The sequence below is a fragment of the Pundamilia nyererei genome, unplaced genomic scaffold (assembly GCF_000239375.1).
Source record: "Pundamilia nyererei isolate P.nyererei 1_Seehausen unplaced genomic scaffold, PunNye1.0 scaffold00142, whole genome shotgun sequence".
NCBI lineage: Eukaryota > Metazoa > Chordata > Actinopteri > Cichliformes > Cichlidae > Pundamilia > Pundamilia nyererei.
In genome coordinates, this window is record NW_005187543.1 from 406,549 (window position 1) to 418,303 (window position 11,755).

General features: G+C 39.0%; 2 protein-coding genes across 3 annotated transcripts; both read left to right on the plus strand.

Moving 5' to 3' along the window:
- Positions 1 to 331: 331 nt before the first annotated feature.
- Positions 332 to 9,330, plus strand: LOC102197329 (transmembrane channel-like protein 6). Of its 2 annotated transcripts, none has more exons than XM_005744327.2 (19): positions 332 to 406; positions 525 to 656; positions 758 to 874; positions 945 to 1,101; positions 1,239 to 1,326; positions 1,404 to 1,655; positions 1,748 to 1,887; positions 1,976 to 2,120; positions 2,462 to 2,623; positions 3,582 to 3,733; positions 3,883 to 3,961; positions 4,132 to 4,229; positions 4,309 to 4,404; positions 4,487 to 4,562; positions 4,648 to 4,781; positions 5,419 to 5,595; positions 5,797 to 5,875; positions 8,952 to 9,026; positions 9,146 to 9,330. In XM_005744327.2, exons 1-18 carry the CDS (start codon positions 382 to 384, stop codon positions 9,003 to 9,005), a joined length of 2,163 nt encoding a protein of 720 aa, XP_005744384.1. In that variant the 5' UTR covers positions 332 to 381; the 3' UTR covers positions 9,006 to 9,026; positions 9,146 to 9,330. The 2 variants fall into 2 exon arrangements, with proteins under 2 accessions (XP_005744384.1, XP_013769099.1); XM_013913645.1 differs by having other exon boundaries at positions 972 to 1,101.
- A 1,065-nt stretch (positions 9,331 to 10,395) lies between these two features.
- LOC102197611 (heterogeneous nuclear ribonucleoprotein A2 homolog 1) lies at positions 10,396 to 11,466 on the plus strand. The gene is made up of 5 exons (XM_005744328.1): positions 10,396 to 10,449; positions 10,572 to 10,657; positions 10,770 to 10,865; positions 10,955 to 11,101; positions 11,191 to 11,466. The coding sequence occupies exons 1-5, from the start codon at positions 10,440 to 10,442 to the stop codon at positions 11,305 to 11,307; spliced, it is 456 nt and encodes a 151-aa protein (XP_005744385.1). The 5' UTR covers positions 10,396 to 10,439; the 3' UTR covers positions 11,308 to 11,466.
- Positions 11,467 to 11,755: the final 289 nt, after the last annotated feature.

Below are 11,755 nucleotides of genomic sequence, written 5' to 3' on the forward strand. Positions count from 1 at the left end.
AAATGGTCAGTCGTGGTTGTTTTCTGAGTTGTCTTTGATGTGTAGACATAACGCTGTTTCCTCACTTGAGTTAGGGGCCATTTTTATGCATAAATGATGCAAAGTTAAGAGTTAGGCGGCGTAACAGATGAAAAAAGCACTCCCCTGAAAATAAGTGAAAAAGCAGCCAATGTCCAAAGAAAAACTCCAAAAGCTATTCATATAAAACAACATGAGCTATAAGTCCTCTTCATGTTGGTCAAAGGTTTTGGGGACTTTTGGTCATTATTCTGTTTACTCCCTTGTAGGAATCTGGCAGATGGAGAACCAGCTCAGGATTTCTCCTTCAATCCCATCAATGAGCCAGAAACCAGCACCCAAAATTGCCCTGAAATACTGGAGATGGAAGTCTTTAAAGAATGCACAGGTACAATGACTCAGTGTTTGCTGTTTACACCCCATCGAAATGTTAGAATCCAATTTCTATCTGTAGTTTTATTTTTGATCTACAGATTATAAAACCTATAAAACCTATCATTTCGTAGATGTACAGTCAAACAGAAGCAGTTACACGAGTGACGAATCACACGACAGAGAAGAGATCAGCCATCTGCAGAGACACGGCTGGTCGGCTGCAACGGTAAAGGTGCTCGCCTCGATGCCTAGTCGCACTGCAGGTGAGGGGAAAATCTCTCCGTGCTGTCTAAATGTTTGCTAGGATTTATTCACACGTGTTAACTACGACATTTGTTCAAAACGAACTTCCTCATCCACACAGAATTAAATAAATCCCGGCGAGTGCGATATCAGGCCTCATCCCATGAATCTCCTCACCTCTCCAGACCAGTCAAGGGTGCCTCTGTTCTGGCAGAGGCGGAGGAAATCAACACTGAAGGTGCCATTTGCTATTTTTTTGACAGGTGTTAACAAGTGTTTTCGTTCTACTTTTAACCCTCTCACTACAGTGAGATCGGACCTCTCTTATTCCACAGATTCCAATTTGTGCGCCGCTGAAAATAATATGGACCAGCTGGTGTCCAGCCTCCAAGGCCTCTCAGTGAGCGAAGGCACCCGCAAGCTGCGAGAAATGCCACTTAGCTTGGCAGATAAGATCGAAATCCGGTATGTGAGACACAAACCACTGGCGTGACCAGAGGAGTCGTGCAATGGAAATCACAATCAGTACTTTACATCATCTTCAAGAATCTTAGAATCTATTTGGATGGCGTCTCACCATTTTTCTCCCTATCTTCTTCTAGAAAAGTTGCTTTCAGTTTAAAAACTGAAAGTTCATTCATCGGCAGAAATATACCCTGCTACACTCATCTAAGCATGTACATTTCAATGGTAAGTCCAAACAGCGTACACAGTGATAAGATTTCACCATGTGTGTAGGCGACACGCTCATGTTCCTTTCCCCTCAGACTTGGCGCCACTGCCTCTTTAGCTGCCTGCCCGTCTTCAGTTCGTTCAAATTGTGGCATTCAGCCTTGAAGACACTGAGCGGACGTTACGGAACCGGTGTGCTGTCCTACTTCCTTTTTCTGAGAACACTCCTGTTCCTTAACCTTCTCCTCTTTGTCATCACTGGCTTGTTCCTAATCATCCCACAAGCCATCAACCCTCCTCCTAGTCCTAAAGCAGACTTCAGTGGTATTGAGCTTCTCACGGGCACGGTGAGATGGCTGTACATCATGTCCCAGCTGTATTTACAAGCTTATTTCAGCGACAAAGAAACCAGAGCTATCTTTAATGTTTTCGTTGACAGGGCTACTTTTCTGACAGCTTGATGTTTTACGGCTATTACTCCAGTGAAACGTTACCTGGAGACCAATACCGAATGCCAGCAGCCTATTTCTTTACCATCGGCTTCACCCTCTTCATTATCTGCATCATCCTTGTGTACAGGTTGAACTCTAACTCAATTACTTATGCTTTAATTCTATTTTTGTTGTGTCTTTTTTTTTATACTGTTTTTTGGGATTTTTTTTGACAGGTTGTCCAAATCCTTCGGAAAAAACTTTCAAGTCCTCAAATCGAACAAGAATCTGGCTGTGAAAGTTTTTTCTTGCTGGGACTTTAAAGTGAGCAAGAAGATATCTGTCAGACTCCAGTCTGAGAAAATCAGCACTCAGCTCAAAGTACGACCTTATATGAATACTCACTGAAGCGTGAAACGTTTCTTTTGGTTCTTGTTTTGTTGAAATTATTTTTAAAATAGACCAAACCAACCAAGTTATTTAAAAAGGGTTTCTTTACACTGAATGCTCTCTTGATGATTCTTAGCAACAAGTATTTCAGTTTTTGCAGCAGTCTTTGTCAGTTTGACATCACACATAGTAGTGTTTGTGGTTATCGTTTGCTCACAGGAAGCTGATCACATGTTCACGTGTTATGTCACCCTCGGGGCCATGTCCTTAGTTTAAAAAGAACAAGCACCCTATTTGAAAGGCTTAATTTACAAATGGTGCTTTTCCAACAGGAGCAGCTGTCTGAGATGATCAAGGGAGAAGACAAAAAGACCTGCATGCAACAACTTCACCGCCTTATTGTTCATCTGTTGGCGTGGACCGCATGCTTAATAAGCATTTTCTTGGGCACCATAGGAGTGCACAACCTGTCAGGAAAAAACTTCAACGTCAAGGTACATTGTTGGGAAAAGGAAATGGTAGCATTCATGCACAGTCAAGCACCACTTTAAGTATGTAAATTTTAATTCCCCACCCACTGTGGTTAGCTACTTCTTCTTTTCTGCTAGACCTTTTGATATCTTTGTCTGTCTACTTTGTGTGATAATAAGCGCCCCCCACCCCCCCACCCCACACGCACACACACACACACACACACAACCCCCCCCAAAAAGATACTGGTGTTTCAAAGCTTTTCTGTGCAAGGACAAATAATAATAGAAATAACAGGAATAATATAGAAGTAATAAACTTTTGTGTTATCATCTCATGACTCACAAGGCTCAAGATGGTCCTGAAAACCTGCATATAGAGCACGGTGAAAAAGTACTTGCCCTCTTCCTTATTTTGTAGATTTTTGCATATTGCACACGTTTCAGACCTTCAAAGTAAATGCAACATGCAGTTTTGACATTATTTCATTTATTAGGGGAAAAAAGCTGCCAAAACCTACCTGACAATGTGTGAAAAAGTAATTGCCCCTAAACCTAACAGCTGATCATATCACCCTTGGCTCAGCTTTCTAAAGCATTCGATTCATCACAGTTAATTCACGATTTAACAAGACAGGGCAACTACTTTTTCACAGCACTGTACATACTCAAAGCGGTGTCGCCAATTTCACTCTTCTCTTTCTGAATAAGTCTAAAGACAGTTCTTTAGTAATAAATCAGAATCAGTCAACGTTAGAGAACTGCAGATTGACTTCCAGTATAACCTGGACACGTCCCCATGATGTCAAACACAACTGCAGGTAGATGGTGTAAGAGGATTACTGATACTATAGCAATACTTCATTTTTAAATATCATGGTTGTCAAGACGATCTCACTTCAGTAGCATATAATGTTTAAGCGGAACTTCATTTCCTGTTTTGATTATAACTTGTCGGTCTGCATTTTTCATTGTGATTTAGACCACTTTAAATCTGCCCAAAGACACTGAGTTGCTGGTCTTGTCAGCAGTGGTGTCGGGCATTAACCTGTTACTCCCTGGCTTCTTCAACTTGTGCGTTTGGGCAGAGCAATATGAATCACCTGGCACACGTGTCTATGTTTCTGTCTTCAGGTAAGGAAAAAAAAAGGAAAACACGCAAAAGAAGTTTTCAAATGAATAACATAGTTCAACACGATGTAAAATTATTGTCTTTGTTATGTGATTTGATTTTTATAAAGTTTAAATATTTATAATAAAGTATTTGATCATTTATTTTTCAGGAACCTGCTGTTGAAGGTCAGTGTTATTGGAGTTCTATGTTATCGCTGGCTGGAGAGCATTCCAGCCAATGGTCTGGAGGTTAGTAACATCCTCACGCTCTTACATGATTCAGCACTCAGTTACTGTATGCAATCGTTTTTATTCCTTAAAGAAAGCTTTTTGCACGCAGATGTTTAACACATGCGATATTATAGCTACAGTTTTGGAATCTGAAAGCATTTAACATCCACATTTTTACATTTTTTCAGTGTTGGGAGAGTTCAGTTGGCCAAGAACTGTACCGGCTCCTTGTGATGGACTTCATCGTTACGGTGCTTTACACTTTTTTGGGAGAGTTCCTATGGAGGCAAGTTTACCAGTTAGAGCAAGATCAGGTGATTGGTTTTACTTCTGTTTTAAGCCAAAACCTAATTCTTCCCCTCTAGGGTCTTTTCCCAGACAATCCTGCAAAAGAAAAGAAAGCCAGTGTTCGACATTGCTCGTAACGTGTTGGAGCTCATATATGGGCAAACTCTTACATGGTGATTATTCAGTAAAAACACAGCTTTAATATCAGCGTTAAAAAGGAAAATCAGTGGTCATGTGTTGCATTTCTTCTTGTAGGATCGGAGTTCTGTTTGCACCACTTCTTCCTGGAGTCCAACTAATAAAACTGATTGTGTTGTTTTACATGAAGAAGGTTGGTAGAGTGTGTATGCAGTGGGGCTGTAGTACCGTATGCCAAGACTGCATTGCAAACATGACTCTTCCTCTTTGTTTTCCAGAGAAGTCTCATTCTCAACTGTCAGGCCTCAAGAAAGCCCTGGAGGGCCACTCAAATGACAACGCTGTTCATTTGCATACTGTGGTTCCCCTCATTTCTTGGCACTGTCGTGACTATCATTTATACAGTATGGACGTAAGTATAACAATCTTCTTGGAATGTATGTAAGCATTTTCATGCTTATAGCGTGAAAATGCTTGTGAGCGTTTCAAAACCACAAACACGGAGCTCGCTAAAAACAAACCTTAAGTAAAACAACAATCTCTTAAGTACAAACTAAAACTACAACTGGAATATTTTTACCCTGAAGGTAAATGGCCTGGAAATGACATTTTCTCAAGAAAGACCAAAACCAATAGTTTCAACTTAACGATTACAATCTATGTATTCAAATCTTTCTATATTCACTTGCTACTGTGAAGTAACAGGCTGGACACTCTTTTGCCTTCAGACCTGCTGTAATGAATCAACACTGAGCTGCAATCACACAGGAAGAAAACAAAAACAGGAAATAAGAGTAGGACAAGAGACATCTGGTAGATAAGCAGGCTGAAGGTTCCCATGTGATTCATCTTGAGTTCACTTGGAGTTTTCTCTCTGCGAATTCAAAACTACAGGAAAAGACAATGAGTTTACAAACTCATCAACTGATTCAGATCAGAGTAAACAAAAAAACACGAGACATAAAGGATCAGGCTAAAAAAAGATGATATATATATATACACACACTCTTTACTGTATCCCCTTAAATGCATCTGCCTGTCATGCACAGAATCAAACCCTCGGAAAAGTGCGGCCCTTTCAGGAATCTCACAACAATGTTTGAGGGAGGGCAGATGTCGACCAGGCACCTGGAGGATGCTCATCCAATCCTGAAGTGGCTCAGCTGGGTCTACGACTGTTTGGTAGAGAATCCAGTGTTTCTATTCCTCGCCAGTGGAGTCTTTCTGTGAGTGGTAATGATTACGCTCCTGTTTCCGCTATGTATTTCATTTCATTAATTAGCAAGTCAGCGTTGTTTGTTGGTAGCAATTCGTAGCAGCAAGCATCTCCTCCATTGAAACATTTAACGTTCGTGACTTACAGAAATGGTTTTACGCTCTTAAAATTTTGAAATGATCCATTGCTATTTTTGCTTTTGTTTTTGCAGAATGGTGATATACTTTCAGGCTCAAGTTGTTGATGGCCAGAGGAAAATCATCAGCCGGTTAGAAAAGCAGATTGAAAATGTATGCATGAGTTTGTCTATGTTAGCGGCATTTGTGAGTTTAAGCGCTAACACTCGCACCATGTTAAGGCTGACACTGATGGCGTACTTTTAAAATGTACAAGTAGCATTTGAACCGCTTTTAGCATTTCCCCTGATGATGGCAGCGGAGAAAAAAAAGGCATCGCTAAAGATGTGAAAATTCCTTCTGAGTTGAGAGACAGAAATGACAAAAACAAATTCAGCATCCTAGTTTGAATTCATCATCTGATTATATGGTTATGTTAAAATTCTTCTTTCGTCTCTTCCCTCCTGGTTTTCACTTCTTCCTCCTGTCTTTTTGTCTGTGACATCATCTCTAAAGCTTACAGCCTACGGTCTCTTCTTCACCTCCCTTTTATACTGTCCTTTGCTTTGGATGGTTGACCCAGGTATTTAAACTCATCCATCTTCAGTACTTCTACTCCCCTCATCTTCACCTTTCCACCTGCTTCCGTCTCATTCATACACATATACTCTGTCTTACTTGTACTGACTTTCCTTTCTCTTCTCTCCAATGCATGCCTCCACATTTCCACTCTCTCTTCCTCCCACTTTACCGACACCCAATCATTTGGACATTTAATACACGCTTTAATTTTTTTCCTGTCTTGATCATTGTAACTGACTTTTCATGTGCTTTTTATAATGCCGCTTCATGGTGATCTGAACAGACAAAAGAGCTTCCAGTGCTACTGAAAGGGCTTGCTACAAGCGTTCAAAGATCTGTGAAACATAGTCCAAAACATTAGTTTTATTGGATTGTGCAGAAGTTGTTATTTAAATAGTTTTAAAAGACCCCTGCACTGAATAACCAAAAACAACTTCAGCTGGGCTAAGACACAGGGATCCTTGTTTAGCTTCCCGTATTGCACACACCATTAGTGGAACTCCTTCATCCCAGTCATTACCAGTAGCCAAACAGCACTTCTGAAGCATAGATTTAATAGTCTGGTGCCACCTTTCCAGAGCTCCCTAGGACTCAGGATGACAGGCACTAGAGACCACATGTTTAACTACTAAGAGTCTGCATGACCTACTTAAAGAGCACTCAAAAGAATCTGTTGTTGGATGAACACAATTTAATCATGGTACCTATTTCCACGTGATTTAACCAAGTACAATAACCAATTTTTGACCATGTCAAACCAACACATTTGGCATTTGGTGGTTTAACGTAATCAGATTACATTGGATCAACGTAGTATACTTACATTGAGTTGAAGTGATTTATTTAAGTATGAAATCTGTTTTAATTCATTCTACACAAGTTAAGGAAAACGCAAAGAAATCTTGTTGCTTGAATAATTACTTTGTTAAGCAAGACAATTACTGCTAGTCTTGCGTAATGAACCAATACAGGGGTTGATGATTTTATAGAGAAAAACAACCATTTACACTTAGATTCATGGGTAATGCAGAAACACCAATTAACCTAACTCTAATCACACACAGCAAACTAGCCAGATTGTGGATTTGAACCCAGGTCCTTCTTGCTGTGAGGTAACAGCATTAACCATCACACCACCAAGCTGCCAACCCAGGCTTAACAAACTAGGAAAGCTATGATTACAAGGCTTGATGCAGCATTTTCTGTACGTTTTTGTCCTTGACAGATTAAACCGCAATAAATAGCAATACCATATACGTGGTGTGGGTGTAGTTGTCTGCCTCTTAAAACTCCAGCGATTTTCCTGCAGTTTGACATCTAATGTGATTTTCGTGAGTCCAGGCAACGAACCACTCTTACTAGATTGTATCATGTCATCTCAACAAGAACAAATTAAGTTGCTGAATTTCATGCAGATGCTACATGATTTAATTACGTTCACCATAGAAACATGAAATTATTTAGTTCAAATTACAAGTTGTACATGTAACAACCACCCAATTTCATCTTTTTGAGTGTGTTTTGATAGAAAATTTATGCCTTTGTCTGTCTGAACTACTTTGGATTTTGGGAGGCCAAAGATGGTAAAAAAGCCTTTATGATTAGAGGAGCTGACTCACTCAAGGGCAAAAAATCAGTGACTATCAGTGACCGAGATCTACCAGTATCCCTCAGGACTTTTATAGTTTGCTCAACCTCTGGTTTGCTTGTTAAAGACAAAGATCCCTGAAAGATAAATTGTTCAAAACATGGATCAGGCTCTGGGTTTGAATTGTTTTAATTAACCCCACCCCAGCTCCAACTTCCAAAGTTCAAACTCTGTCTGATGGTTTGGGCTTTATCCTGAGCCTCCAACTGTAATCCTGCCAAACATTCCTTGAGAAATGCTTCTTCCTTTATTCCAGGAAGTGAAAAGAACTAATTGAGCTAGGTCAAGTGGTTATTTTTGCAATTTTGGGTGTGTCTCGATAGCAGCCAATTCCCCATCATCCACTGGCAGAGCAAATTTTGCTTGTGTAAATCTATTAGGTAAAACTGGAGGACAAGATGAACCGAGCCCAAAAGTTTGTTTGAGACCACATTTCTCAGACCTCTCATAAGCATTTGCTTGCTCACATTTAATTCAAAGTGTTATGCTATGGACGACAAATCATCTTTTCTACACAAATACAATTCCGTCCATGAAGCTTCCTTCAGAAACTTAAGTCAGAAGCAACAGCTGCCATACTCAGCCCTGTTAACAGTCACCAAAAACACAAGATAAGATAAGAAACATAACATATAACTTTCACTATCTAGTGTTTGGTTGAGAACAGGACAGATCAGTCAGAGTTAACAACCAACATCAAGCTAGCCACAAACATAAACCTATCAAAAAGACCCGACATGGGTAGGCTCCTGCCTACATAGCAGAGCTTATAACAGCAGTCAGCTTCTCTGATCGTCGGTTTATAGTTCCACACTATTTATAACCAGAGGTGACCACGCTTTTCACGCAGTACCTCTAAAACTTTGAAACAGCCTTTCTCAGCTCATCTGGTTAGCTCAGTCAGTATTTTATTACAGTTTTTAATTTATTGAATCAATTTATTTTTTAATAACTGCTGAAATCAAATTTTTGTCATTATTAATATCAATGCATTGTGTTTTGTTTTAATGCTGTTCACAGGAGGGTAAAGACAAAAAGTTCCTCATCGCCAAATTACAGGATTTATGCAAATAATCATCCCACTTCCCCTCAAGGGTGAGTATTCTCAATACTGCAGCTCTTCACTGAGGCTACATAATTTTTGTTTTGTTTAGGTTTTTTTTGCTTTGCACTGGTATTTCAAGTCAAAAGATGAACTTTCTTTTCTTCCCCAGTCTCTGGCTGAACACTGTGAACGAAGTGGACTCTCTCACTACACATCTCTCACTACGCAGCAGTTTGGCTCACTGAGAAGTATTTCAGCTTCGATATTATCTCAAAGCTGAGTTGATTGTCCAGATAAACAGGAACGTCTAAAACATGCTACAAACATGAACAAAATAAAAGTAAAACCAGTAACCGTGAAGTTTGCTTTTTTAAAATATATGTTAATCTTGGTCATCTCTGAAAACTGAATCACTGACAGTTGGCACCTCAGCAGGGTTATTAATATTTATTTATAGGCTTTTATAATCACTGTGTACAATGATCTTCAATGTATTTTATGACAAGACAAAATAAAATTTCTTCTTTGTTTTTGTCCCTGTTGTTTCTTTTATCTGATGGCAAGTGTTAAATTCCGGTTCTTTCGGATTCTTTACGGCCAAAAAGACACGGCTCAAAAGTGGTCTTTTTACTTTAAAAAATGATCTTTATTTTACATATCCGGATATGGAGACCTTAGCACACAACACACAACCCAAGATTCTTTAAAATCAGTCATCATGAATACCTTCACAATGGATTTCTTAAGAACGCATTCCACGTGACATTGTTTAACCGGTAAAATATGCAGAAGTGCGAAAGAAAAAGTAAAGTGGGGTCCTGTTGGATATGTTGTCAGTGAAGAACGACTTTTGCCTGACTGTAAAACCTTTTGAGAACACATAATGGTTATGTGAGTAAAAACTTACCTGAGCTGACTTCAAGTTGTTCTTTGATCTTTTTGTTGTTCTTCTTTTCCAGTACAAACAAATTGAGTCATATTCATGGTATAGACCACCAAGTTGAGTTCAAGTGAACAATTGAAGAACATTTGCCAAATCTGAAGGAATATGTTTCATCAAAAGAAATAAAAATATTATAATTATTTTATTTACATTTTTTTTTACTGTTTCAATGAGAAAAGTCCAGCTGGATGAACCAACGGTCTAAAAATATGACAACTTGCTCCTGCGTACCACCATGTCCAAATACAGTAAGTTAACTAGCACATTGCTACATTAACAAGTTTTCAGTAATGCCAGCCGTCCCTAGCCACCATACAGTTTCCCCCTAGCTGCTAAACAAGTTAGGTAACTCGGAACAGTTATTCAAAAATTCTTCCTGACTTTCCTTCATGAAAACACAAGAATGAAAGTGGGAGGAGTTTTCCTACCTTACATATTAACCCACTTTGCAGCAGGTTATTTCATTCCTTACCTCGGTCTGATCTAAAGTGCAGGTTTGTCTCACATCCGACTCTCAACAATGACTTCTGGTAAGTAAGGGCTTTCTTGATTTCATGTCTCATCTTTAAAGAAAATGAAATTACAAATTGTGCGACTGCTTTAGATGCATCACCCTTCTATGTTATAATTTTCTTGCTCATCTTTCCCCCAGGCGGCATGAAGACAGCGCCTAACAAAAGGCCGTACATCTGTATTCCGAAAAAACTCATAGATCTTTTGGCCGAGCAATATGAACTTGTAAACAACTTTTCTCATTCCCATATCTTTGAGCAAAGCTATCATTTTATTTCCTTTTATCTTTTTATGTTTAAATGTTTCATGAAGCTCTTGAATTTCTGCTATTTAACAGGAACATGGACTGCTTGTAGAAGATCTGAATCCCTATATAAATGAAGGATATATACAAGCTTACTTCCGAGAATGGGGCACCATCAAATCATGCAAAGTAAAGACTGAAGAAAAAAACTATTGGTTTGCTTTTTTTCCCTACAAGAGACCTGTGATAAATACTTTCTGTTTTATACTGGATCTTAGATTAGGAAGAATCCCAACTCTGGGAAACAAAAATCGTTGGCCTTTGTGAAGTTTTCTTGTGAGGAAGAAGCAGACATGGCAGACTGGGTCGGTCCTCACAATATTGGTGGAACAGAAGTTAAAGTGAGGCGCTTTGTTACTTTCAAGGTAAGCAAATGACAACTATTTTATGTTAGGGACTTTTCCAATCACAGCCTATCATAATTAAATAATATTTTTTTAAAAATGTCTTGCAGGGTGAGGAAGATTCAGAGCAAGGGGTTGATGGAGCCACAGTTAAACCTCGACCACGGCCTTCAATGGGTCTTGGCTACCTACTCGAAGATGCTCAGTGGTTAGACGAAGATGAATGAATAAACAAAGCTTTGATCCAAAGTTGACCAGCTTGAGGGCATTGGTTGTTATGTCAGTACCATACATGAGAACATACAACCTAATGCACATGTATTTATGTATGTATTTCTCTTAGTTTTACTAATAAGTTTTACTTACTTACCCATAACTGTGAATTTCTGGCTAAACAATATTTTTTTGTTTATTGTATATTTTGTAAATGTATTGTGTTTATGACATTTTAGTTAAATGTTTGTAAAGGACCTACAGATGTCACACTATAAGTGAAGTTAGTCATGTATTCCTTTGTCCAGCCACTGTTGGTGAATGTGACATGATTGTTGACTTTATGGTAACAAGACAAAATTGTGAAGTTGTAAGAAAATATTAGTTATTGTTGGTTTTCTTTGCTCAGGAATAAATACAAAGAAGTCAAAGGATTTGTGCTCTTCTGTGTTGCTGTTTTTC